Source organism: Plecotus auritus, assembly GCF_963455305.1.
Source record: "Plecotus auritus genome assembly, chromosome: 1".
NCBI lineage: Eukaryota > Metazoa > Chordata > Mammalia > Chiroptera > Vespertilionidae > Plecotus > Plecotus auritus.
This window is the reverse complement of record NC_137770.1, coordinates 94336037-94360691: the sequence shown is the minus strand read 5'-3', so window position 1 is coordinate 94360691 and position 24655 is coordinate 94336037. Positions and strand designations below refer to the sequence as shown.

The 24655-nt window shown below is 43.6% G+C and overlaps 1 protein-coding gene across 17 annotated transcripts in view; it reads right to left on the bottom strand.

Moving 5' to 3' along the window:
* The window catches only part of NPAS3 (neuronal PAS domain protein 3), a 914130-nt gene that overhangs the window by 5455 nt on the left and 884020 nt on the right, over positions 1–24655 (bottom strand). For 11 of the 17 annotated variants that reach the window (XM_080673292.1, XM_080673301.1, XM_080673304.1 and 8 more), the window contains 3 exons: positions 18402–18508; positions 4535–4682; positions 719–843 (listed from right to left, as the gene is read on the bottom strand). In XM_080673292.1, the coding sequence (XP_080529418.1) occupies positions 719–843; positions 4535–4682; positions 18402–18508 (380 nt within the window). The remainder of the gene's footprint in view (positions 1–718; positions 844–4534; positions 4683–18401; positions 18509–24655) is intronic. The other 6 variants (XM_080673302.1, XM_080673303.1, XM_080673306.1 and 3 more) reach the window with 1 other exon arrangement.

Sequence of the window (24655 nt, the reverse complement as noted above, 5' to 3'; positions counted from 1 at the left end):
GGGGCCTAGGGCTTGGAGGAAAGGTACATTTTTTAAATTAATTTTCCTGTGCTCCAAAGAACTCAGAAAGCCTACTTCTCAAATAACTAGAAATGGGAACATATGGATTTGCTCTGCAGAGATTCAGGAAATGAGTAACAGCCCAGCACCTGAGTCATTACCAATGGCATTAAGTATCCCACTTTAGAGGCTTCATTCCAGCTTGGTGAGGATGTGGATATTTGGGGGTGCATAATCAGAGTCTGTCTTTGAGCATCAGAGACAGCCCTGCTATCTGCTTCTGGTAAAGAGGCCAGCCCTCACTATGGGGGTGGGGCAGGGCCCCTTCTGTATGGCCAGTGAAGGGCTGACATGAAGTATATTTGTGTACATATATTTATACACTACAGTATATCTATATGTATGTAAATATATCACAACATACATATAAGAATATATTTACACACATAAATGTATGTATATATTCATACACTATCACATATAAATGTAAGTATTGTATATATACACATATGTGTGTATAATGTATGTGGAGGTATAAGAACAGTGTTTGTATACATATATGTGTAGAAAGAGAGACTCAGTAATACCTTGATGCAGCAAATGTCTTAATATAAAATCGGACCAGCTGCTGTGCTCTCATGATGGCCCTCTGCTGTGACCCACCCCTCATGCTCGGAAAGGCAAGCCATAACTGCAGAACACGGAGAAGTAGTAATACCTGTAATACCTGAGGTGTCTTTAGAGTCTGACTCAGAGTCCGACGTCTCCGAGGATTCCGAGGTTTTCTCCGGCAGATGGGGGAGCTGTGCGATGTCCATCGGTGTGTCCTTGAACTCGGGATTACTGCAGGGAGGGAGGATTCGTCAGGAGTGCACACACCCATTCTGCATAGTTAGCTTTTCACCACCTTCTTCCCATTTCCTTGCCCTGAACTTTTGGAGTTTAGAGAGTGTAAACGACTAAACATGAAATAATTTCTCTGTTCATCATGGCAATTTTACAGAAGCTTGGATGCCTGTGCTGGGGCACAGGTGCACCCTGCTACGATGATTGAATACCCAAATACTACATGAAAGCCACTAAAAAGCTTTTACATAATCAGGTATCACTGGGGGCCAGGGAACTGTGCTGCTTGACATTCCTTGCAGTATAACACCTGGGGGAGCAGGGATGAGAAGTACTCTCAGCAATTCCCTCCCATACCTCCTGGGGTGCCCTGTCTTCTCCTGGGCTCCTCATGAGTCCATTGCCTCAGTACCCTTGTCTTGGCTCCTTGATGGAGTGTCTGGGTTATTCAGATGGCTCCAAAGCTGTGGGGGTAGGGGCAGAGCCCTGAGTGCCTAAGATCTGACAGATGCACAGGTGCACCCTGGGATGCGTGGATTATGGCTACTGAACTGTCAACACACCCATTACAATCACATTTTCATCTGTTCATGTGGTGTACACCTGTAGCTTGTTAGCTGGAAATCTGATTGCGGTGGGGAGGGTCCCAGTGTGAAAGAGACCCTAAACAGAATGGATCTAACCCCACTTGCACAAACATGTTTAATTTCTGTTCCATTTTAAATTCAGAAACAAGCCTTTTCTGGAAAAGTGAGAATATTCAGTCAATTTGAGTTAGCTGTCTTCTAAAAATGCCACTCCAAGGCTGGCCCAAGGCATGAGCAGTACAGGCTACTATAACCGGAAGCCACAAGGAAAGTCTCTTGCCTCTGCGAACCTTCCATAATGGCTAGCCAACCAGAGGCTTGTAATAGAGGATTACTGAATCATTTGCTAATTTCTAGTGAAATTCCTGTATTAAAGAGTCACTGGTTCAGTAACAAAAATTGCACGTCTCTGGGAGAGTTAATTCACTAAGATGGATTATCAGGCGTGTACTCCTGGAATTAGCTTCAGCAGCGGTGCTTTCTCTAGGTCAGTGGTCGGCAAACCGAGGTTCGCGAGCCGCGGTTTGCCGCTCTGTTGACTAATGAGTTTGCCGACCACTGCTCTAGGTAATCAGATGAGACTAATGGTTGGGAGGTAGCCTTAGCACTAATGCAGTTTCTGAATATTCCGAGTCTGTAATTCTACCAAGCATTGTGAGGGAATGGGAGGAAGACTGGGGAGTAATCATTTCAGAACAGAGAAGAACAAGCCTAGGTGGAGCCCACGAAAGATTTTGGGGAGGAAGAAGGAGCATGGTAATATTGCTCAGGGAAGAACAACAGACAAGAAGGTGGGAAAGAAAAACAAACTTGAATAGTTGCTGTTTACCAAGGCCAAGTCCTTTTCTTACTAGATTTCTAGCCTATAGAAGTGATACCAAGGAGTTAGCACTTGGTAGAGTTTTTTTCTGCTAAAGACCATCTATATTAGTCTCCTTTGGTCCAGATGGCATGGAGGTTCACAAGTCATTTGACACTTATGGCCTTTAGTTATTGAACTCAAGGTGAGTCTTTAGGTTAGCTGAAACAGGTCTAGCATGTCTGAGATTGAGGCTCTTGAGCCTGAAGACTTGTTTTTGGTATCCAATCTGATTCCTTCCTCTCCGTATGTTATTAGATGGAGTAGAATCACCAAACACTCATGAGCTTGTGCCATGTGGTCCTCGGCTAAACTAACCGTGTTCACCCAAAGCTGCATGGACTGACCTCTCCTTAACCCTTCTCATGCCCTCCGTTTGGAGGCAGAGCAGGAAGTCACGAGGCTGATGGTGCAGTAAGGAAGATCCAAACAGGAAGAAATCTCCCTGAATGGGAGCAACAACCATATAGATGGTTTTAGTACCCTAGGGTACATCACTGTGGGAAACAGACATCTTATCTATGGTGTCCCTGTTACCTGTGTCTAGTTCTTAATAATAATGGGTCTCCTTGGCACAACTCCATTTTTTGCCCAGCAAAATTCTGTCAATGCCATAGTATCTTATTCTATTTCCTCGTTGGCATTAAGTTTTTATAACCTTCTGCTTGACATATTGCCACTGTTCCATAACCTTTATATAAAAGAATTTCTGGATTCCATAAATACATGATTGCATGAAATTCAGGCCTTGGAGGAATCCACATTAAATACACATACCTTTAGAGAGGATTGATGTAGAGTAGAAGAGGTCAAAAATGGAAAAAAAAGTAGATAAATGAAGACTCTTTTAAGTGGTGCACATTAAAGCCCTCTCTAGAGCAATAATCATTAGTGTCTGATTGATATGCTATTGGTAGCAAGCACATTCATGCCTTCAAGTCATCACCAACGTGCATGAACACACTCTGAAGGGTCAGCGTGCTGATGAGCCATGGTTGTCAGCATCTCAGCTCCATTTGGCTGTCTCAAAGAAAAATGGGATTCAAGTACTCCCTGTCTAGATTATCAGCCAAAGGGCAACAACTTCCATTCATAAGACCTATTGGAAGTTTTCCTACTCAGACCATGTGTGGGCTCTGCTTGGTGGCTGCAGGCCAAGGGAAGCCAGAGACGGGAATGACAGCGGTGGGAGGGAGCCAGCTGAACGTTCAGATAGCTCCATGGCAGGATTGGTGGAGAACCTCCCACAAAGCTTGCCCCAAACGCAGACCACCCAGGCTTTGGTCTTGGCTGCTTTTTTACTAGTTTAAATCCAAAGGCAGAAAGGAGGAAGGACTGAGAAATGGTGCTGCATTCTAGAATTTAGGAAGCTTTTGAGCGTGGCCACATTCATGGATGTCAATTTGAGGGCACATTAAAAAAGGTAAAACTTGCCTGAGGTCACAGACTAGGCAAAAGAAGGTTGCCTTCATTTTTATACTGATACTAGAGGCCCAGTGCATGAAATTTGTGCACTTGCTCAGCCCAGCCTGTGCCCTCTCACAGTCTGGGAGCCCTTGGGGGATGTCCGACTGACAGCTTAGGCCCACTCTCCATGGGGAGGCTAAAGTGGTAGTCAGACATCCTCTTGTGTTGAGCGTCTGCTCCCTGGTGGTCAGTGCATGTCATAGTGACCGGTCGTTCTGCCGTCCGGTTGATTTGCACATTACCCTTTTATTATATAGGATTATCTTGATTCTAGCAAAGCAAGTTACTTTGCTTATCAAAACTTCAATCCTGTGCAATATGCTGGGGGATACAAAGGCATGGGATACAGGAGAACTATAATGTACCTTGCTTAATTTCATCCCCTTTTGCTTAATTTTCACAAGGATCGGAGTGTGTGAGTGTGTGTACGAACGTGTGGAGAAGGGGGTGCTTTTGAAGGCATTAGCTTTAGGCAAACGTCTATATTCTTTTTATGGCCTGAACATTTGTGGGGAAACCAAAGCAGCTTCTGCAGAGCTTTCCAAATGCTGACAGACCAAGAATTATTGACAGTGTTGTGAATCTGCCCTGGAAGTCCCTTCCACCATGGCTTTGATCTTTTCGCATTTCTTTGACTCTTGTGGAAAGAAAAGCAGAATTTCCACATAATTGCACACCTGATACTGTCAAGAGATAATACAACATGCCAGTTACTAACCATTGGGATGCCTGTTTTATGCCTGAAACAGAAGCAAACAAGAATTAGAAAATATACCTAAGGAGATAATTCACCCAGATGATGTTCTTCTCATTTGCATTCTTGGCATTAATAGCTATGGTGGCACTAGACTGTATCCAGATATAGCCTCCGTTCTTCTGCATCCAACGGTAGTACTTCGTCACACACTGGCCCTTATTCAGCACTGGGGGAAAAACAAAACAGAAGGCCCTGCATATTAAGACTGGGACGAGATGATTGTCATGTCTGCAAAACCTCAAGCTTAGAAAGGGGAGGACTGCATTGAGCCAGGGTGGCTCCCTGTATGCTTAATGTAGAATGCCATTAGCAGAACAAATAAAATCAACAATTCAGTGGAGCAGCGTCTCCCCAGTGAGGGTTACTAGCATTTGTAGCAAGACTTTGTTCCATTTTGGGCAGCCATGGAGTGAAAGGAAGAATAAAAGTACTACAAATCTTTTTGGCTCACAGAATCCCTAATGCAGTGTGGATATTGTCAATGGGTTCGCCATCAGATGGCAACAAAGGCAAATGTGTACAGATTTATTCATAGCTTCGAGGTAGACCTCTTTGAGATTCTGGATATTCAAGTCGTTCCGAAGATACTTTACCCCTCCTTTGATGGTTCACCTCGGTGCGAGCGAGCAGTGTCAACCAGCGTCCTTGTGCATCTGTTCCTTTTGATCTTGTGCAACAGAATTTATAGTCCATGTATGAACTAAATTTACATTGGTCAGTCAGGGAAAATTCTGGTGAGGCTTTACGGAATGTTGGAACAAAATAAATTTCCCAACCGAGTCAGAGAGAAATGCTGGCCTAAGGGAGGCACGGAATTGACTTGGCTGGAGCCAAACAGAGTGACAGCTCCACACAGACTCTGAATTATGGCCCAAAATGAAGGAACAAGTAAAAACAATCAGTAATGTGAAATGGTGCCATTAAATACCCACTGAAAGAGAGCTTTAAAATGCAGATGTTAAAAATGATACTTTAACCAAAATCTTGCCAAGTCGAAATTGACTTGACTTGTATCTGGGTATTCCTGAGCTAGTAAAAGGGGGAAAATGCAGTAAATCATCCCTGAAATAAAGTGCTATGGGTGGGAATGGTTTAAAAAGATGCCGGAAACGTGCAAATCCTCTGCTATTGCTTGGATACGCATGGCAGCGACTCCACACCCCCCAGCAGCCTGCCAGCTGGCTGGCCACTAGAGGGCAGTGTGCACTCGTCCACATCACCCACTTTTGGCATGTCCTTGTCTCTGTCTGCTAAAATGAAAAAGCTCTAACTGCTGTAATAAATTTGGCTAAATTAGCTGCTAAATGGTTATCTCAAGTAATATGTATTTGCATTAATCATCTTGCTCTAAACCAGAACAAGCCAGAGTCCTAAAGACGTAGTAAATTCATATTGTCCATTTAATTACGGCTAATAAGTGCTTCATATACAATAGTTTCATGAAGTACATTTTTTTTTTTTTGGCGGGGGGGAGATGAGTAAAGGGAAGTCACTTTGGAAAAGAGCCGTGTTTAAGTGTTTAAGGATGGTGAAGCACTTTGCTGTCATGTCTGAGCCACTCTTCCTGGCCCCCAAAGCGATAAAAAAATCAAACCTCCACCTATTATGCCCATAAACATATAAACTTCAACGCCTTTCTCCCATTCCTCCTCTTTTCTCACAACACACTAAATGGATGGTTGTAAAGTTGAATAATTATATATCTTAACAGTTGCTTGAGAAAGCCTTGCTTTGATGAGGGCTTCAAGTAGTAGCAAGTTCTATTCCATAACTATTTGACAGCTTAGGGTGATTTTAAGTCCCGGGACTGTCATCTGCTGGTGGCCAGGCTCCACAGGTACATTGTACTCACCTTTTGTGGGCGATTGTAAATTCTGCCATTCTGCGTGCATGGCTTCCCAGGCTACAAGACCATGTGGTGAAGCTGAGAGCAGTAAAATACTATGCCACACAGCTCTCTGTCAAACTATTGTTGCATGCAACGAGATGTGCTTTATTCAATTCCTCTCAAACTGGTTAACTGTTAATAGAGGAATGATGGGTTATGAAATTCTGCCCACTATTTTCACAGAGAAAGTAGATAGCCCCCAATCAGGGATTGGTGTATAATTCTATCAGCTGTGTAGCTGGAACAAGGAATTATTTTGAATGGTTCTAGTTATTTAACAAAGGGGAAGAGAGAGTCTAAGAAGTCCATTTTTTGAAGCACATGAAGAAAACACTGAGATGATAGACCACTTAGATGGCTGGGGATTCTGGATTTTTGACCCAAAGCAGGCAAATTTAAAATACATGTATATTCCCAGAATACTTTGCATAGAAAGGGTCCAAGTGAGAAAGGAATTATAGTCAAATTAGAATGTACAGAATCAATATAAAGATCAGCCCCTCTTCCTAATACTTCCTCTTACTTAAAGACAATCAAAGAAATAAAAATCTCAAATTTGAAATGCAAAGCCAGCAAAATGTCTCCCTCCCTGGGGGGATCCCTGCTATGCTATGGAAGAGTGGTGTCATCTTTTTGAGTTAAGGCAGTATGACTCTTGGTGTGCTTAAGTGCATCTGTGCTTCCTGAGAAGATAAATACAAATTTATTAGGGCCTATGAATACATTAATACAGCCTTCTTCATCATCCAGGCCAAGAGCCATCTAGTAAAGGGGGAAGACCTACTAGATGAGAGTCAGGCCAGGTAAATTTTGATGTGAGGAAGTGGTTGTGAAAGGACTGACAAGGGGCTCCTTGGGTGTCAGGAACTAGTTGAGTGCTTTAAGTTACTCTGGTGAATGCCACAGAGCAGATCTGGGAGCCCAACCTTGTTTGGCTGAAGAAAAGTTTGACTTAATCCATTACTCTACCCTCCTCCCCCCAACCAGCCTGACAAACAGAATTCTTAAAAGGTCACCATTTCACCGTGGTCTTAGATCATGACTATTTCCTGAGGATTAGCGTTTTCTGAATGAGACCCCACGTGCTGGTGGGAATCTACATAACAAGGATAAGGCACTGAGTTAGCTCCCACAGCGGCATCCACTGATGACCAGAGTATTGCCTAGTTGCTTTTGTTTTTCAAGAGGCCCCATAAAAGAGGTGATAGTGGAATTTTGCTTCGTTTAAAATAAACAAGGAAAATATTTTTCTTGGGTCTTTAATATATAAATCTATGACTGTTGGATGAAACTCCCCCTTCCCCCCCCCTTTTTTTTTAAATCATATTGGCAAATCTGCTGGATCATTCCAGCTGGGCCAGAGGCAGGGTCTGCCAGCCTTTCCTGAGCTCACATGTCCTAAGCAGCTCGAGGAGAAGAGCCACCTTGGTGCCAGTTTGAAGGAGATTTTTAGTTTGTAATAACTTAGACAATTTGAAAAACACAAAACTTTTTCGATTCTCTTTAATCCAGTAGTTGTTTTTATTTTTAAGTTTTAGCTTGTGATGGAAATGAGAGAATGTTTGTACCAGTGTATTTCATAAAGTTTTTTTTTTGTGTGTGTGTGAGGATAAACAGAAATAAGCATGATGTAAGTCATTTGTTGTGAAAATCCTTAAAATATGGTTAATTGTCCCTTGAAAAGAGTCTGGGAGTAATTTCATAACAATGTGCTCAAACTATAAAGAGAGGATCTAGAGAGAGAGGAAAGGCATGTGTGGGCCCTATTTTGAACCTTACGTCATGATGTCGTCGGACACTTAACCTAGCACCTTCTTTGTGATTTATGCCGAAGCCTACCTTTTGCTTTCCACACTGTTTGGTAGTGCAGCCTGGGTGTCTCTCACTGATTTCATTAATCACATCATCACATCTGTAGAATTACATCTTTAAAGTTGTGCTATAGGAATTCGTTTTTATTAAAGGGTCCCCAAACATGTAAGTGGTCTTTTCTTAGCTTTTATAGGGCAAACATGAATATAGAGGGAGGACGAGGACCTCTTTCCCAGGTTCCCTTACAATCTCCAAGGGTCCCAGGTATGACTGTGAACGTCTCTGCTACCACACAAGAGCCTGCTCTTTTTTGCTCTGAAGTCTAGGGTGTAACCACTGCTTTGGCTGCCATCACTCCGAGAAAAGCCATGAACCTGGCGTCAGTGCCACCCTTCCTTCCAAGCTAAAGGTGCCGGAGTTACAAACCGTGTTCTTCAGAGGAGAGAGGTGACTCCACTGTGAGAAGAACACAGTAGCTCCTCCTGCTGCACTGTTCCAGGCCTGCCCATTTCACTGCTGTGGCTGGCGGCATCAGAACCCATCCTCCCCCAACTATGAAGGGGGCAAATACGGTTCAATCAAAAGAAAATTGCAGAGAGCCAATGTTACAGAACACGTGACTGAACATGTGGCTTTTTACATCAAATACAACCCCGCCCCCCCCCCCCCCCCCCCATTCCCCAGCCAAAGACTAGATGCTTAGTGTTATTGAATATCTTTTTAAAATGTCACCGGGTCAATGGGTTTGGGCTTGCTGGTAGGGATGCAAGAGATGTACTGCTGTCCCCCCAAACCTGAGGGCCTCTTTGGCTGAAGCACATGGCCATGGCTCTGCAGTTACCAACAGAGGCAGTTCAGTTGTTTTTTTTTGGGGGGGGGGGTGGGGGGGACTTGGTCCACAAAGACAGACTGAGGACTGAAAGGACATAAAGGAAGCCTGTGTTCATGGCAGGAACATAATTCTGTTCGTAAATCAAAACAAATCGGTCCAAGTTTGCCTTCAGAAATATGGAGAATAAAAGAGAACATGGTCTCTTCCTGTTGGGCTGTTCTACAAAATCAAAGCCAAAGACTCTAAATAGTGAGTTACTTGTGTCTTAAAAAGAAGGAAGCAGTCTAATTCAGTTTGAAGAGGAGATGGAGAACACGTATCAAAAGCGGCCTTTTAGCAAAGTGTCTCACAAAAGGACATTTTAGTGGCTTGCATATGCATTAAAAAGCTGCAATACTTGGCGTATTCAGGTAAGTATAGAATAAATAGGAAATGGTGAGATCATCGGAGATTTCACACTTCACATTCACAGGGCTGAACAAAGTGCTTCATTATCGTTGTGGCGATAGGAGGACGCATCTGCAGCGCCATTCACCCCTCCTGAGGTACCTTCGTCAATGGCTGCAGAGAATGGAGAGCGGACGCCTTGTGCTGGAAACTCAAAAATCATTTTGAATTCACTAATGTGGAGTGTGTGTGTGTGAGAAAGAGAGAGAGAGGGGGAGAGAGAGAGAAAGGGAGGAGAGTGGGAGAGAGATTCTACTTAATACTACAGTTGGGTGCTTAGCTATAACCACTGGTTCTCTTTCTACATTCACAAACTGGCAGATGAAACATGAAAAAGAATACTGACTCTTTAATCTCTGCTTTTCCACCTAAGGCCCAAGGCAGGCTGACAGGCAACTTCATTCTGGAAACAGGATTTTTTAAAAAAAATTCTGGATTATTTTTTCCTCTGCTTTTGAAAACTGTGGGCTTACAGGGGAATGAACCTGACATAGATTTAAAACAAGAACAAGTTTCTTTATCTAAAAAGTTATAGTCCTTGATGCTTTCAGGAAGGTCATTTTCAAAACCCACAGGAGAAACAGCATTAGAGCCAGAAACTGCATTAAATGCTTTATTTACTCACAATGGAGACAGTTTTCCATTTAGAATTGCTCATAGGATCAACCAAGGCTTTGATGCTGGGCAGACTTTCCTAAAGATTTTGCAATTAGTGAGCTAGATGTCTTAAATAGCAGGCATCCATGAATTGGTTTTTTGGGTTGTTTTTTTTTTTTGTGTGTGTGTGTGTTTTTGTTTGTTTGTTTGTTTTTTTTTGCAAATCTATATGCTGATCAATATTTGGTAACATTTAATAATATTTGATAATCTGAGTTCTGAGCTTAAGGACAGAGACCTGTGGATATTCTGTAAACAACTATGCATCATCTATGGATTTTCTCCCTAATACGCTAATGACAGGCCCTGCTTGAGTTACTATCTGTGTGATTTATAACCTCAGAAGAGGTTTTTTCCTATACCCCAGCCAATTGATAGATTTTTATTAACTGTTAATATTGAATCATGCAGAAAACTTTTCATTGATTTAGAACATGTCAATTTGTTAAGTTTAAAAAATAAATTCCCCTTTTCTTCACGATAATGTACTGATTTGGAGACCAAAGCTTTTAAACAGTGATGCTAAGGTGTCCTAGGACAGGAAGGATCGAAGTACTTGCTGGCATGAGTGACATCTGAGATCACAGATATTTTTTCAAGCTGTTTCAGTCCAACCAGGGAGCTCAGTACCACATGCCCTTCTCCACCTAAAACAGTTAAGGTCAGAGGATTTTTAGTCTCATGCTTTCTTTTTGTTGGCAGGGATTTAGTATATAAGGGAGAAGCAGTGAATCTCCAGTGTGGAATTAAGAAAGAATCATGGCTAAGAAATGAGGGAAATGGTGGATTTATTCTCTCTTTCACTAAATATTTTTTTGAAAATCTCTGCTGTGCCAGGCACCTGCTGTGGGCCTCTCTTCCTATAGCAGTCTCACTGAGTCACAGAAATTCCACTCCCCTTGCCAGTAGTTGGTTTAAGTTTGGAATATGAGGACGCCCTGGACAGTGAGACTCCAGGGGAGGTCTCTCTACTGTGGGAGATTATTTCTGTTTGCCTTTACTTCTATTTGCCTTTGAACGGGAGACAGACTTTTGTCAGTTATTGTCACTAATAAATTTATAATAGTGACAACCATGATGGAAAGCATGGGTGTGTGTGGGGGTGTGTGTGTCTGGCCTGGATGAATTCTTCTCCTCCCTTTAGAATTGAAGAGTGATGGAGTCTTGGGGAGGTTAAGTTGGAATGTAGGGAGAACTCCAAAAAGGCAAAAGGGATGAAGGTGGATCTTAAACTCAGATTTATTTTATGTCCTCTCAGGGACCCTGTGTTTCTGGATGCAGTCACTTCATTAAATCCACTAAACATCTTCAATAAGAAATATGAAAGTGGTGAGGCATAGACATACAAAAACTAGTGTTCTGTAAAATCAGGGATATTTAAAGCAGCCCAGACAAATTTCATTTGTTCACTTGTTCTGCAGATTTTCAGAAATCCAAGTCCTTTTTTGTGAAAATGTTACCCTGCCACGTAGCCCTGATGGTTGACTGTTGCCCCCACAGCTATTCAGCCACTTCCTCTGGCTACAGCTCTACTCCTGGGTTTTATGTTTGATGGTCTCCTCCCAAGTCCCCGGGGGATAAACCTTGATTGTTTAAACCAGTGGTCGGCAAACTCATTCATCAACAGAGCCAAATATCAACAGTACAACGATTGAAATTTCTTTTGAGAGCCAAATTTTTTAAACTTAAACTTCTTCTAACGCCACTTCTTCAGAATAGACTCGCCCAGGCCGTGGTATTTGTGGAAGAGCCACACTCAAGGGGCCAAAGAGCCGCATGTGGCTCGTGAGCCTCAGTTTGCCGACCACGGGAAACTTTAAACCAGTCATGTTAATTCCACCCCTGCCTGTGTGTGGCTTAGGTTTAGGCATTTGATGAAACACTGGACAAGGAGACATAAGGGGGTGTCTCTCTATGGAGGGCCTAGGGGAATATGTTCTTTTCTTTCCAAAATGAACATAAGATAAAAACGGCCCCTTTCCTGACCGTGGGCACTGCCTGTGGAGGACTAACGATTGGGGGTTCTCCGGCTGTTTTTTGATCATGAAGTGAAAGATAACTACAGAGAAAGTGTAAGTCATTTTACTTGGGTTTTCTGTTATTTGTAACTAGATGAATTCTAGCTGACACGCCCCACTGGAAATTCTAGGGCAGATGTGGAAGTTCGTAAATGGGTTCCAATAACCTGATCCTCAGTTAACCCTACACTATGGAAAACAACAACATTGTATGCTAAAGACATGCACAAATTAAATCATATGCTGCTCATTTGTGTAAAAAAAGTTTGAGGTCTTTTTGAGATATGTAGGGTATCATTAAATGGATTTATTTTAAGGCAAGTATTTTTTAAATATGTAGTTTATGGAAGGTAAAGAACAAGATGCTATTATAAGTAGTAATGAAATTGTTTTTAAGTTAATTGTTCTAGGTTAAAATGGATGATTTAGAAGTATTTTTTTTCCTGATAATGATTTGTAAGAGCTATAGGTTATTTTCTCTCAAATTTCAGGTGTTCTTTTTAAAAAAAAAAAATTAAAGCAACTACTAATTAAAATAGTACTAAGAAAAAACACCAGGAATCCACATTAGAATTGTATTAGGATGTATCAGTCAAATCGAAGCTTTGGCTAACTCTCTGAGATTAGGGAGAAAAGGTTGTGTGTGATTGTACTTCGTGTCCTTCTAAGCCTGGTGTGCACTTACCCCCACCCCCAATATCTCCACCAGTGTGGCTTCTTGCCACCTTCTTTCAAGGTCCAGGGAAAAATGCTTCCTGTGGGACTTCTCCATCCTCCCTTAGTTGCCCCTCCCTCTGGGGCTTCTGTGTTTTGTTTATATACCTTAATAGTCCTCCTTTTATGCCCCCTTTTCAAAATGGGCTGTTTCATGCTGTCTTTCCTATCAGTATGCAAACTCCTTGAAGGTAGAGACCATATATTGGTTATTTTTGGAACCTTAGAGCAATACCACCAAGTTTTGCATATAGGAAGTACTCACAAATGTTAGATGAACCTGAGCAGGAAAATGGATCAGGAATATTCGTACATGTAATCAAGTACATAGGATAATATTAACCTGGAGAAAAAACTGAAGGCCTTTTGATGATGAGTTGACTCTTACTACTTTTTATACTCAACTTTCCCCACTGACATTTAAACTTTTACAACTTTTTAAAGAAGTTACTCACTTTAGCAAGTAATCACATACTCATTTCACTGGAACACTGATTGAGAGACCCTGAGAGCCAATGCACTACTCATATTTTACTACTATTAATAAATTTAAAATAAAGCCCTTACATCCTTAGTCGATTTGTATTTACTTTTACTCCATGTAAAACAATGCCTTTTAAGTACTAGTATAGTCAGTACTTCTTAAGCTTTAACGTAAATTGAGTCAGCTGGGATCTTGTTAACTGCAGATTCAGATTCAGGAGCCTGGGAGAGGCCTGAACGTCTGCATTTCTGTCATGCACTGCAGCAGGGACAGCTGGCCTGTGGGTGGTTGGAGCCATGCTAGTCTCTGTACTCTGAGTTTGCCTGTCCTTGAACTTGAAAAGCCCAAATCAGCATTTTCCACTCCTCCCTGACCCCACGCCCTGAAAATACATAAAATAATAATACTAATTCACTCCTGCATAAAAACCTGGCTTTATTTTGTCTCTGTGTGACAGTCTCTATCATGGACAGGCACACAATATGGGCTAACTTGGCTTTTGAAAAAGTCAGACATGGTGGCTATTACACACATTCCTTTTCATGGGAATTTTCATATTCATATGGGAGAAGCAGAAAAATCATTTGCTTTGGGGAAAAAAGTCCAGCCAATGATTAGGTTGCATCTAAATCCCTGAAGAGTCAGCCCTGAAAATGGCGAAGATCAGAAAATAGAAGAGGGTCCCCTGTGCTCTCTGGATTTAGCCCACACATCAAACTTGATCCCTTCCCTTCTCCCTTCACTCCCAGCTTCTGCTACCGAGTGCAATGGCAGCATACCCAAATCAACAATTAAATTCCCCCTTTGTTTGTGTGGCAGATGACAAATGCATGGAAGACATCTTGTGTTTCCTAGGCAGGCAGGGCACTTACTTTGATTGATGCTGCGTTGTGGAAAAAAATGAGCTGGGAAGGAATTACAATGGAGGGCCTGCAGACTGGAAGGGGATATACTAATTAGTCCTGCATTAAGCAGTCGGCTTGCATTGGTGATGAGACGCCTTCAGGAGGAAAGTGTAGGGTTTATTGATGCAAAACAGCATGGAATGCATTATGCCAGGTAGCTGTGCATTAGTTTTGTTAGGAAGTATAGAATTTAGTAATTAAGAAAGAAATACTTAGGCTGCTGTATTTTTTTTAACACCTCCAAATATATTGGGCAGGCCATGCTTTTTAACTCTACATGATCATATAGACAAGCTGGAAGTCCTTCTCCCATTCGGAAATAACCCTTCCAGTTTCCTCATCCCTCAGGGCCCCAGGGAGGGAGAGCTGCCTCCTCTCCATAGTCTCTGGCTTCTTTTCTCTCAAGTCCCACAGCTCCAGAGCCCTGGGCCTGGAGGAAGTTTTACTGCAGGCCACTCTTTCTAGGTTTTAGAGAGTTGTTGCTGGTTTGACCAGGGAAGAGCCGTAGGGCTATGTCAAGACAAATTCAACATCTTCTGTGGACAAAGGGCTGGATTAGAAGATACGTGGAGAGTTTCTTGTCTGGTTTAGCATTTGCAGTGTGCTCTTCTATTTCTCAGGCTACTGGTAGAGGTGGAGGAGTAGATGGCTGTGCTACTCCGTTCACATTGAAGAGTGACACTGATGCTCTGGGTAACTGGAACGTGCGACTCCAGGTGACAAGACTAGACAGGACTAGTCATCTCGCGGTCAATACCTCCTGAGCAATGGAGAACTGGAGGGTGATAGGCCAAGATGCTCAAATATTTGATGATCTGAATGGTTTAATATTCAAACCTTGGCATGTTGATTTGGTCAGTTTGGCCTAAAGAATCGATGAGATGGGCTCAATGACTTCAGTGAGGTGACAAAAAAGAAAAAAAATCCTAAGAGGATCTTGCTCACAGTGTGAAAAAAAGAGGACCTAAAACCCCTTTGGTTTTAGAATACCAGTATCATTTCACTAACTCACTGTGTTGGTACAGATAATGTGATTTTTAGTGATTCTTTATGTTGAAACGCAGTGAACTATCAGGCGTCTCCTGCTAACCTAATGGGAGAGTAGATGGTCCAAAGTTCTTGGTTCAATTTATCCAAGTTGTCAAATGCTGGCCCAGCTGAGGTTTCCTTTTACTTTTCTTATTCTAGAGACAAGTCCACCTAAGGATTTGTAGCTGCCTATGCTAGGAAAACAGATACATGTGATAAAGACAGCGTTTTGAGTTATTAAAGTCTACTGAGTCTTTTTTCAAAATTTTATCCATAAACTGGAGCACAAGACAGATATCAAAGTATCAGAAATATCATCAGACAGCTAAAAACTGTCTTTCATGGGCAGCACCAGGAATTGTGCCAATAGCTCTAGGAAGAAAAGCTAAATAGTTAATGTGGTTTATTTTTTAACCATGCCTCTGTTTTAGAATTCTATCTTATTCTTGAGCTGATTCAATGTCACCATGACCTTCTCTGGCCAAGAAGGCACAGTTGAGGCACCTTCAGTAACAGCCTAGGGCTGTGGACAAGGGAGACACTTGCTGGCTCTTGCCTTTTTTCCCAATGTTTACACGACCAAGACTTATTACATGCCCTGTCATTTTGTTACTGGGCTGGCTTTAGTTAGAGAATTAGGTAAACATGGGACATTCCATCACACAATTTTAGACTCAATCTTACTTTATAATCATGCTAATGTTTATTGTACAAGGCGAGATGCATTTGTATATTTTAGCATTTTATTTTGGTCACAGAATGCAAAACCTAACATTGGCATCAGTTTGGTGTGTGTGTGTGTGTGTGTGTGTGTGAGATTGAAGATATTAAGCACTATAAGAGCGATGAAAATTTCAATCTGATTAGGATCAAAATTCTTCAGGATCAAAACACTCCTTTTTCTCCCCCTACAGTTTTACTAATTGTGTGCTACTTGACATTGTGGAGTTATTCCACAGCATGATAGCTAAATATGTGAAGTGTATTTTACTGTGCAGAATTATCAGCTCATTCTATTTGTTTTTCATGTGTTTAAGGTTATTAAAAGAATTTTAAATTAGAAGTCATGTGTATGAGTTGAAAGAGTGAACTCAATCATTGTTAGTAGGCTAAATCATAAAGCAATAGCCAGTATGTCAATATCAAGTAATGAAAAAAAAATCACAGAATTTGAAAAGCATACCTTCTCTGTTTATTAGCTGGCAAGATACCAGAAAAATTAGGAGACTACCACAATAGTGAATGGCAGAGTTGTTTATTTTCAGCACTCTCAAATTATTCCGGTTATTGAAAATGAGATAAAAGTAGATAGGAAAGAATGGCATCAAACATATTTTGTCGGAAACCTTTACTTTATGGGAAGGAATGAACTGCCCTAGCCCACTATACTCGAGGAATTGTGTTTCTTCAAGCTGTAAATCAAATCTTAGAGAGAAAGCATGATGTTTTCCAAATAATTGAGGATGACAAAGTTCTTTTTTGTCAGCATCAGGTTTCTGAATTTAGACCTCAATTAAGATTCCCAAATGAAAAAGCACCACTCTCCCCCTACGACAGTGTCCTACAAACAATATTCGTTTTTAAAGTCTGGCTCTCTGGCATATATTGGTCCAAAAATATACCTTCAGCTTCCTCTAAAAGATTCTGATTTTTTCTACATTTTCTCTAAATTCCCAGCTACAAAAACCCTGGATGTTTCCTTTCAGGAAACAGCATCATTCCTCCCCCCGCCCTCCAATTAACTGAAAAGCCTCTGCTTCTGCAATACACACACCCATTCATCCACAGCAACAGTGTGTCCCCTCAGTCCCTGATGTGCGGTCCTAGGCGCACACTCCGTGCAGACTGCTGGAGAGCCGCCTCGCGGGAAAGCTTTTCCCAGAGACATGCTACTGACAAAACTTGATACTGAACTTGGTCCCAGGTCTTTGTTGCCAATTCAGGGTTAACACCACAGAACAAGATGCTCCCACTCTGAGACTTTGGCTAGCTTACTGTCTCTCCATCATCCTTGTGAAGATCTGAGTTTGAAAGGAGTGAACAACTGCTGTCCTCACCGCGGCGAGAAAGCGGGGGAGGAAGAAAGTGCAAAGGTCACCTGGCTGCTTTTACTACAAAAAAGCTTCACTTTCAAGCTCATCTGTGGTACCTTGCAGGTGTTTAAAAGCAGCGTTCAGGGTTTTAAACTTGTAGGAAGAAAGCTGGTAGGCCTTCCTCTTCTAGGAAGAGTCCATGGAATGGCCATTAAAAGGGCCTCTGGTTGGAAGGAGCCATTCCCTTCCTAAGAGGTCTCCCAGGTCAGTGCCTCTCGCCTGTGGGATGGGCAGACCCCACCCACGCACAGTACACAGCCCCGCTGGGTCTGATGAGGGAAAACTCCAGGAGGACGCTGGAGTGCAGGTTACTAAATGCACCCAGCCAGGAAACTGCTGGTCCTGCTTTGCTTAAACGCCACAAAGGGTGCCTTGGAGGTCAGCCTGCAGGTCAGGAGCTGGGAACTGGACTCAAAGAGCTGAAATTGGTTTATTTTTCCCCAGGAGTCGGGAGATGGAGACTCCTGCTCCTCTGAATAACACTCTTTCCAGAAACACACCAAGGAGACACTGCCTTTGAGCGCTGCCCTGGCCACGCCACCTGCTCCGCCCCTGCTCCCAGGGCTTCCCCTCACCCCGGCTCTGTGGCTAGTCCAGTAGGCATTTTCTAGGCTCTGGCCTGTTTGACCTTGTCTTCTCCCTTGTATATTTTGAAACGGAGACCACACATTTCAGAGTGGAAGTCGCTCCCTAGAAAATGAAAGGGTCAAGAAAGCACTTAAGACAAAGGTTCTGTCATCGCCTCATGGGAGAGAAAGCACAAGAGACCATGAAATCCCAGGTGAGTGCCTAAAGACCCAGCAATTTCTCTGGGCCCGAGGTCCGACTTTCAATCTAATTCCAACACAAGTTGAAGTGATTTATGTCTCACTTTTTCTCACCGCATGTTGACAGTCCTCTCAGAGGCACACAGGCGATGTGAAGGAAGAAATCCACACTGAAACCAAACAGGCCCAGAGAGACAAAACCCGCCGGCTTGTGCCCACGCCCACACGGAGGTACTTACAGTCCAAGTGGCTGTGCCGGATGCCCTCCACGTCCTCCGCGTGGATGAAGTGGTAGCATCTCTTCCCCACAATGTCTACAGGGGTCAGATCCATGTAATCACTGATCCTGCAATAAGAACAACAGACTGGAATTCAGAAGGGGAGAAAATATAGAAACTGTTAGATGTCTCAGAAACAAGCCTATGGCGATTTTCCTTATCCCAGGGTACCTGGGAGGGTTTGGCACTTGGAGGGAAAACCCTTTATACATAAGATTATTTCTTTAACGAATAACAGACTTTTTCTAAACTAGAAAATGTGTGCTAGATCAAGCAATTGTGTTTAAATAATTAGATAGGTTCTTTCTTTCTTTTTTTTTTAGCATCAGAATACACAGTTAGACAACATAATTCCATGAAATTATTGAGAATCAGGAACAATGAAAGATTCTCATTAGAAGCCAAGATAATTCAAGGTTACTTAATAAAATTAAAACATGTTATGTTTATACCAAATGATTAGAGACACCTTTCATTTAAACAGATTGGTCTTCTATTGGGTATTTCCATGAAAAAGGGCTTCAACTGCTTCTTGGCACAAAGTCCAAATTGGCATTTCAAGGGATAGAATTTAAATGCTGAGACATACAGATGCCTGGGGGTATTATCTTTTTTAGTCTTAGTCATCTGGGAACTCGGCTTTCACTCCTGGCCTTTTAACTGGTACTTTGTGGTGGAGTCCACACAGAAACTTTAAACCATTTCAGCGGCTCTTCCAGCCTGTGCTCGGCATTGCGTGTGTGTAAGCCCGTGCCATTGATTGTCCAGACGTCAGTGTCCTCGGGCAGGAGCGCAGGAAAAGAGCACAAAATTGGAAAACACGTTGGGAGAATCTGCCTGGTTTACACAAACACGTCAAAATGCTTCTTCTCCTCCTCCCTTCCCAAGGACAGGCTCATTCTGGTCAGTCCAAAGTAAAATACGTCTTTTGTTTAATTTATTCCCTTTAGTGTCCCTGCACGTTTTGTGGTCTGTGACTTATAATGTATTCAAATACGAAGTGAGTCTTTAGAAGTGACATGTTTAAGAAACTCATGAGATCACTGCTGGGGAGTTAACTCTGACTCCCAAGGCAGGGAAATAAGAAATAAAACAAAAGCAGAATAATATGGAGTATAATTAAAACATACTACACAGTGAGTGAATGTCTAAATGTCTAGCAATATAAATCATATTTGGCAAACTTAGAATTCTTGGTAAGATAAGACTAAATGGGGGTGATAAAAAGGAGTATTTCCTCAGGATTTCACGGTTTTCTGGTACAAAGCAGATTAGTCGGTGTTTTCCTGAAACCATTAGCTGTTTCCCCGCACTCTTTACACCCCCTTTCTGCAAATGAGGGAACAAGGATGTCATTAAAAGGCCCTCACTGGTGTTTCTGAAGTTTGCCTGCTCCTCTGAAAGCATTAGATGTCAGCTTTGCCGGAGGCTGTCCTGGGGAACAGGGCTGGGGGTTGGAAGGGGTGGTCTGTAGAGTTAGGGATTGGCTTTAGTTTCTAGTTAGCAATTCCCTAATTAAACAACAAACCCGGGGAAAAATCCACTTCATTCTTTAGGGAAGACATTTCTTTATTTTTTATTTAAATGAAATCCTTCCAGACAATAGAACCACTTCTTGGTACCAGAGCCTGTTACTGAGGTGAATGTGACCAGCTCAGTGTTCAAGGACCTCTTACTATATGCAGTGGAAGCCCCAGAACAGTCTGCTGATCTCTATGAGAACCAGAACCCCCTGGCATCTTGTACTCTGAGCCTCAGTTTCCTCACCTGTAAAATAGCTAAGAGGTTGGTGAGGGGATGAATGAATGAAATGAACATAGCATTGCACCAGACACACGTTTGCATCAGAATACAAGATGCAATAGCAGAAGGCAGCTGTCGGTATGCTTCTCCTGTAGGTCAAATACACAATTACCTCCACGTAGGTCTTTTTAATAATTACTATCATCTTCAGTTAGGAAATAATGCTTTATTGTATTGGCTAATAAGGGGTTGTAGAAAACTTTATTTAAATGTGAAGAAAAAAATAGCTTAAAGTGGTTACAGAATGTAATCTCAATTACTAGAATGACACCATAAGGCACTTGGTTCCATGGAGCATGTCAAAAGAATTAGTCTGTGATCTCATGAAAATTAAGTGCTAGTTTTGGGATAGGACAATCACTGGATAAATGTTAGGTAAATAAGACAAGACGCTCCCCCGCCCCCTTTTTTTTAGGAATTGGTGTTGGTAACCTAAATCAAGGGAGCTGACCTATATTTTCAAAGAAGAAATACCATAGTTTATCCTTCGACTTTCTGCCTCCAGGGTCTCCAGCATTCTACATTTTAAACTAGGACAGTGGTCAGCAAACTGTGGCTCATGAGCCACATGCGGCTCTTTGGCCCCTTGAGTGTGGCTCTTCCACAAAATACCACATGCGGGCATGCATGTACAGTGCGATTGAAACTTCGTGGCCCATGTGCAGAAGTTGGTTTTCGGCTCTCAAAAGAAATTTCAATCATTGTACTGTTGATATTTGGCTCTGCTGACTAATGAGTTTGCCGACCACAGAACTAGGATAAATAGCTCTATGGGCTGCAGCTGCTTTTCGTGGGTGCACATGTGTGAAAGGTCTACCTAGGCAGTTATTATGACCAATTCCTTACCCTCTGGCCTGACTTCTGAGGAAAAATAAGAGACGGGGAATGCAGGGAGGCCCCACCGGATGTAGCTAAGTGCAAGGTTTCTGAATCTGTCAGATTTGGGTTTAAATCTTGGCCTCAAGTAAGTCACTTAACCTTTCTCTTTCACCTGAAATCACCTGAGGGGGATTGAGACAATGGCAAGACCTGCCTCACAGAACTGTCCAGAAACTTGAGTTAGATGGTGCATACAGGGTGGGGCAAAAAGTAGGCTTACAGTTGTTCAGATGGAAAATAATACAATCCTATCTAATAAAAGAGTAATATGCAAATCGACCGTACCTCCGCTACACCCACAAGCCACGCCCACAAGCCACGCCCACCAGCCAAGCAGGAGGGAATATGTAAATAAATCCAAACAAGATGGCTGCAGTCACAGAGAGCAGGAGGGAGGCTTGGGTTTCCCTGGCAATGGAGGAAGCCAAGCTTTCCACCTGCCCTTGCCAGCCCAGGCCTCCACTCAATGCTACAAAGTTTCAATTATAGAAAATAAATAAAGCCCAACAGAAATGGCGGCAGCCAAGGATCTGGAGAGAGCAGGAGGCTAGGGTTGCCTGCAGCGATGGAGGAAGCCAAGCTTCTGCAGCCCTGGCCTGCTTTGGCCTCTGCTTAAGGTACAAAGTTTCAATTATAGAAGATAAATAAATCCCAACAGAAATGGCTGCCGCCACGGAGCAAGCAGAAGGCTTGGCTCCACTCCAGGCTACAAAATTTCAATTGTAGAAGATAAATAAATTCCAGATCCCAGTGACTCTGCTTGGTTCACCAGGGGGTGTGGCCGGCCTGCAAACCACCACAGGCCCCTCGCCCAGGCCACCCCATGCCCCAAGGGAACCCCCACCCTGATCTGGGACACCCTTCAGGGCAAACCAGCTGGCCCCCACCCTTGCACCAGGCCTCTATCCTATCTAATAAAAGAGTAATATGCAGATTGACCATCACTCCAACACACAAGATGGCTGCCCCCATGTGGTCAAAGATGGCTGCCCCCATGTGGACATAAGATGGCCACCACAAAATGGCCAGCAGGGGAGGTCATTTGGGAGGGACCAGGCCTGCAAGGGAGGGCAGTTGTGGGTGATCAGGCCAGCAGGGGAGGGCAGTTGGGAGGGACCAGGCCTGCAAGGGAGGGCAGTTGGGGGCGATCAAGCCTGCAGGGGAGGGCAGTTAGGGGCAAACAGGCTGACAGGGGAGCAGTTAGGCATCAATCAGGATGGCAGGGGAGTGGTTAGGGGGTGATCAGGCTGGCAGGCAGAAGCGGTTAGGGGCAATCAGGAAGGCAGGCAGGCGAGCAGTTGGGAGCCAGCAGTCCTGGATTGTGAGAGGGATGTCCGACTGCCCGTTTAGGCCCAATCCTACCGGGATCGGGCCTAAACGGGCAGTTGGACATCCCTCATGGGGTCCCAGATTGGAGAGGGTGCAGGCTGGGCTGAGGGACACACACCCCTGTGCATGAATTTCATGCAGCAGGCCTCTAGTAATTAATAAAGAATAATACAAGAATAAACTGTGTTTCATGTACTCACAACTGTAAACCTACTTTTGTCCCACCCTTATAATGAGCTCTGCACATTGCCAAGTGTGTAGTAAGTGTTCAGTGTTAGTCATCTTTATTATTACTTGCCAACTCTAGCCAATCATTTGGCTAAATGCCCTTCCTGATTTCCTGTGGCCATTCCAGAATACCTTAGATATAGCCAACTTTACAGTCAAGATGATACAATTTTTACTAAATTCCACCAAAAGCTTAAAAAATAGATTTAGAGCTACTTATTAAATAACTAGAGGCCTGGTGCATGAAATTCTTATACTGGAGCGGGGGTCCCACAGCCCGGCCTGCCCCTTCTCACAGTCTGGGAGTCCTCAGGGGATGTCCTTCTGACGGCTTAGGCCTGCTCCCCACCAGGAGCAGGCCTAAGCCACAGTCTGGCCTCCCGCTGCAGGAGGTGACCAGCCTATCAGGGGAAGGCACCACCCCCATCACCTCCTTGCTGCTGCTGCCTCTGGCCTTCCTCTGTGGGAGGTGACCCTGCAATCAGGGGAAGGCGACGCCCCCTTCCTGCTTCTGTTGCTGCCACTGCTGGCCATGAGGCTGCCTGAGCCTCAGCCATCACAGCCACTGCGGCTTGCCTGAGCCTTGCCTGGCCCTCATTGCCTGAGCCTTGGGCCCTCGCAGCAGCAGTGGCCATTGGCAGCTCGCCGAAGCCCCAGGGCCAGCCCTGGGCAAGTGGCAGTGGCCATCAGGAGCGCTCACAGCCACTGCCACCATGTGGGGAGTGCAGGCCACCCTCCGCTGGGCCCTGCCTCCCCCGTCCTTGTCCCCAACACTGCAAGTCCCCGCCCACACCTGCTGCGCACACAGCCTGCTGATCGGTCGTTATGTGATGGCGTCCTGGCCAATTTGCATATTACTGTATTATTAGATAGATAGCGCCAGTTTCATGATATCTTCTACCCCACTGAACATTAAGAATCAGGCGGGTATCTTCTCCCTTTGGTGAATTCTTTTCTCTGAATCAAATCCTGACTGGAAATGGTAGGCATTTCTAACTCAGCTGTAACACCTTTCACTTCCCAATGGACTGAATGCAATGCTGTCTGCTTGCCTCTTGGCTTGGCCATGAAGAGGTCAATTACCAAGCCATTTGGCCATTCTGCTTTTTCTTTTTTTAAAAAATATTTTATTGATTTTTTACAGAGAGGAAGGGAGAGGGATAGAGAGTTAGATACATCGATGAGAGAGAAACATTGATCAGCTGCCTCCTGCACACCTCCCACTGGGGATGTGCCCACAACCAAGGTACATGCCCTTGACCGGAATCGAACCTGGGACCCTTCAGTCTGCAGGCCGACGCTCTATCCACTGAGCCAAACCGGTGAGGGCCATTCTGCTTTTTCATTTTTCCTCCATAGGCACTCACAGGCTCAGTGAGCATATACTGTATCCATGGCTGACAACACTGAGCCACAAAAGCATCTTCTCAAAACTGACTCTGTAATTCTTCCCATAGCACTGGGGAGGGACAGCATACCACTGCTCCCTCAGCAGCCCCTGCACTGCTCCTTTCCCTGCTCTCCATATCCCATCAACTTCTCTTCTTTAAATTAGTCTGAGGGCTGGTGACTTCTAGGTGAAAGGTCTGAAGGGGCATTGTCCCATTTCCTTGTCCCTCGCTTTGTGCTTAATGGAAAAAGTGAACTTTTAACCAAAGGCCAAAAAATCCTTTTATAAAAGCTCAATCCTGAGGAAGGACTGGCAAGTCATTTACACAATGAGTCATCCTATTTTTTAGTTTATGAAAGTGAGAATTACAAATTTTATTTAATATATGTGTAGAAAGCCCAGACCAGTGTGATGACCTATATCAGGATCAAGCTTTTGGTCCTTTTTTCCTCTAGGGCCGTGGTCGGCAAACTGCGGCTTGCAAGCCACATGCGGCTCTTTGGCCCCTTGAGTGTGGCTCTTCCACAAAATACCACGGCCTGGGTGAGTCTATTTTGAAGAAGTGGCATTAGAAGAAGTTTAAGTT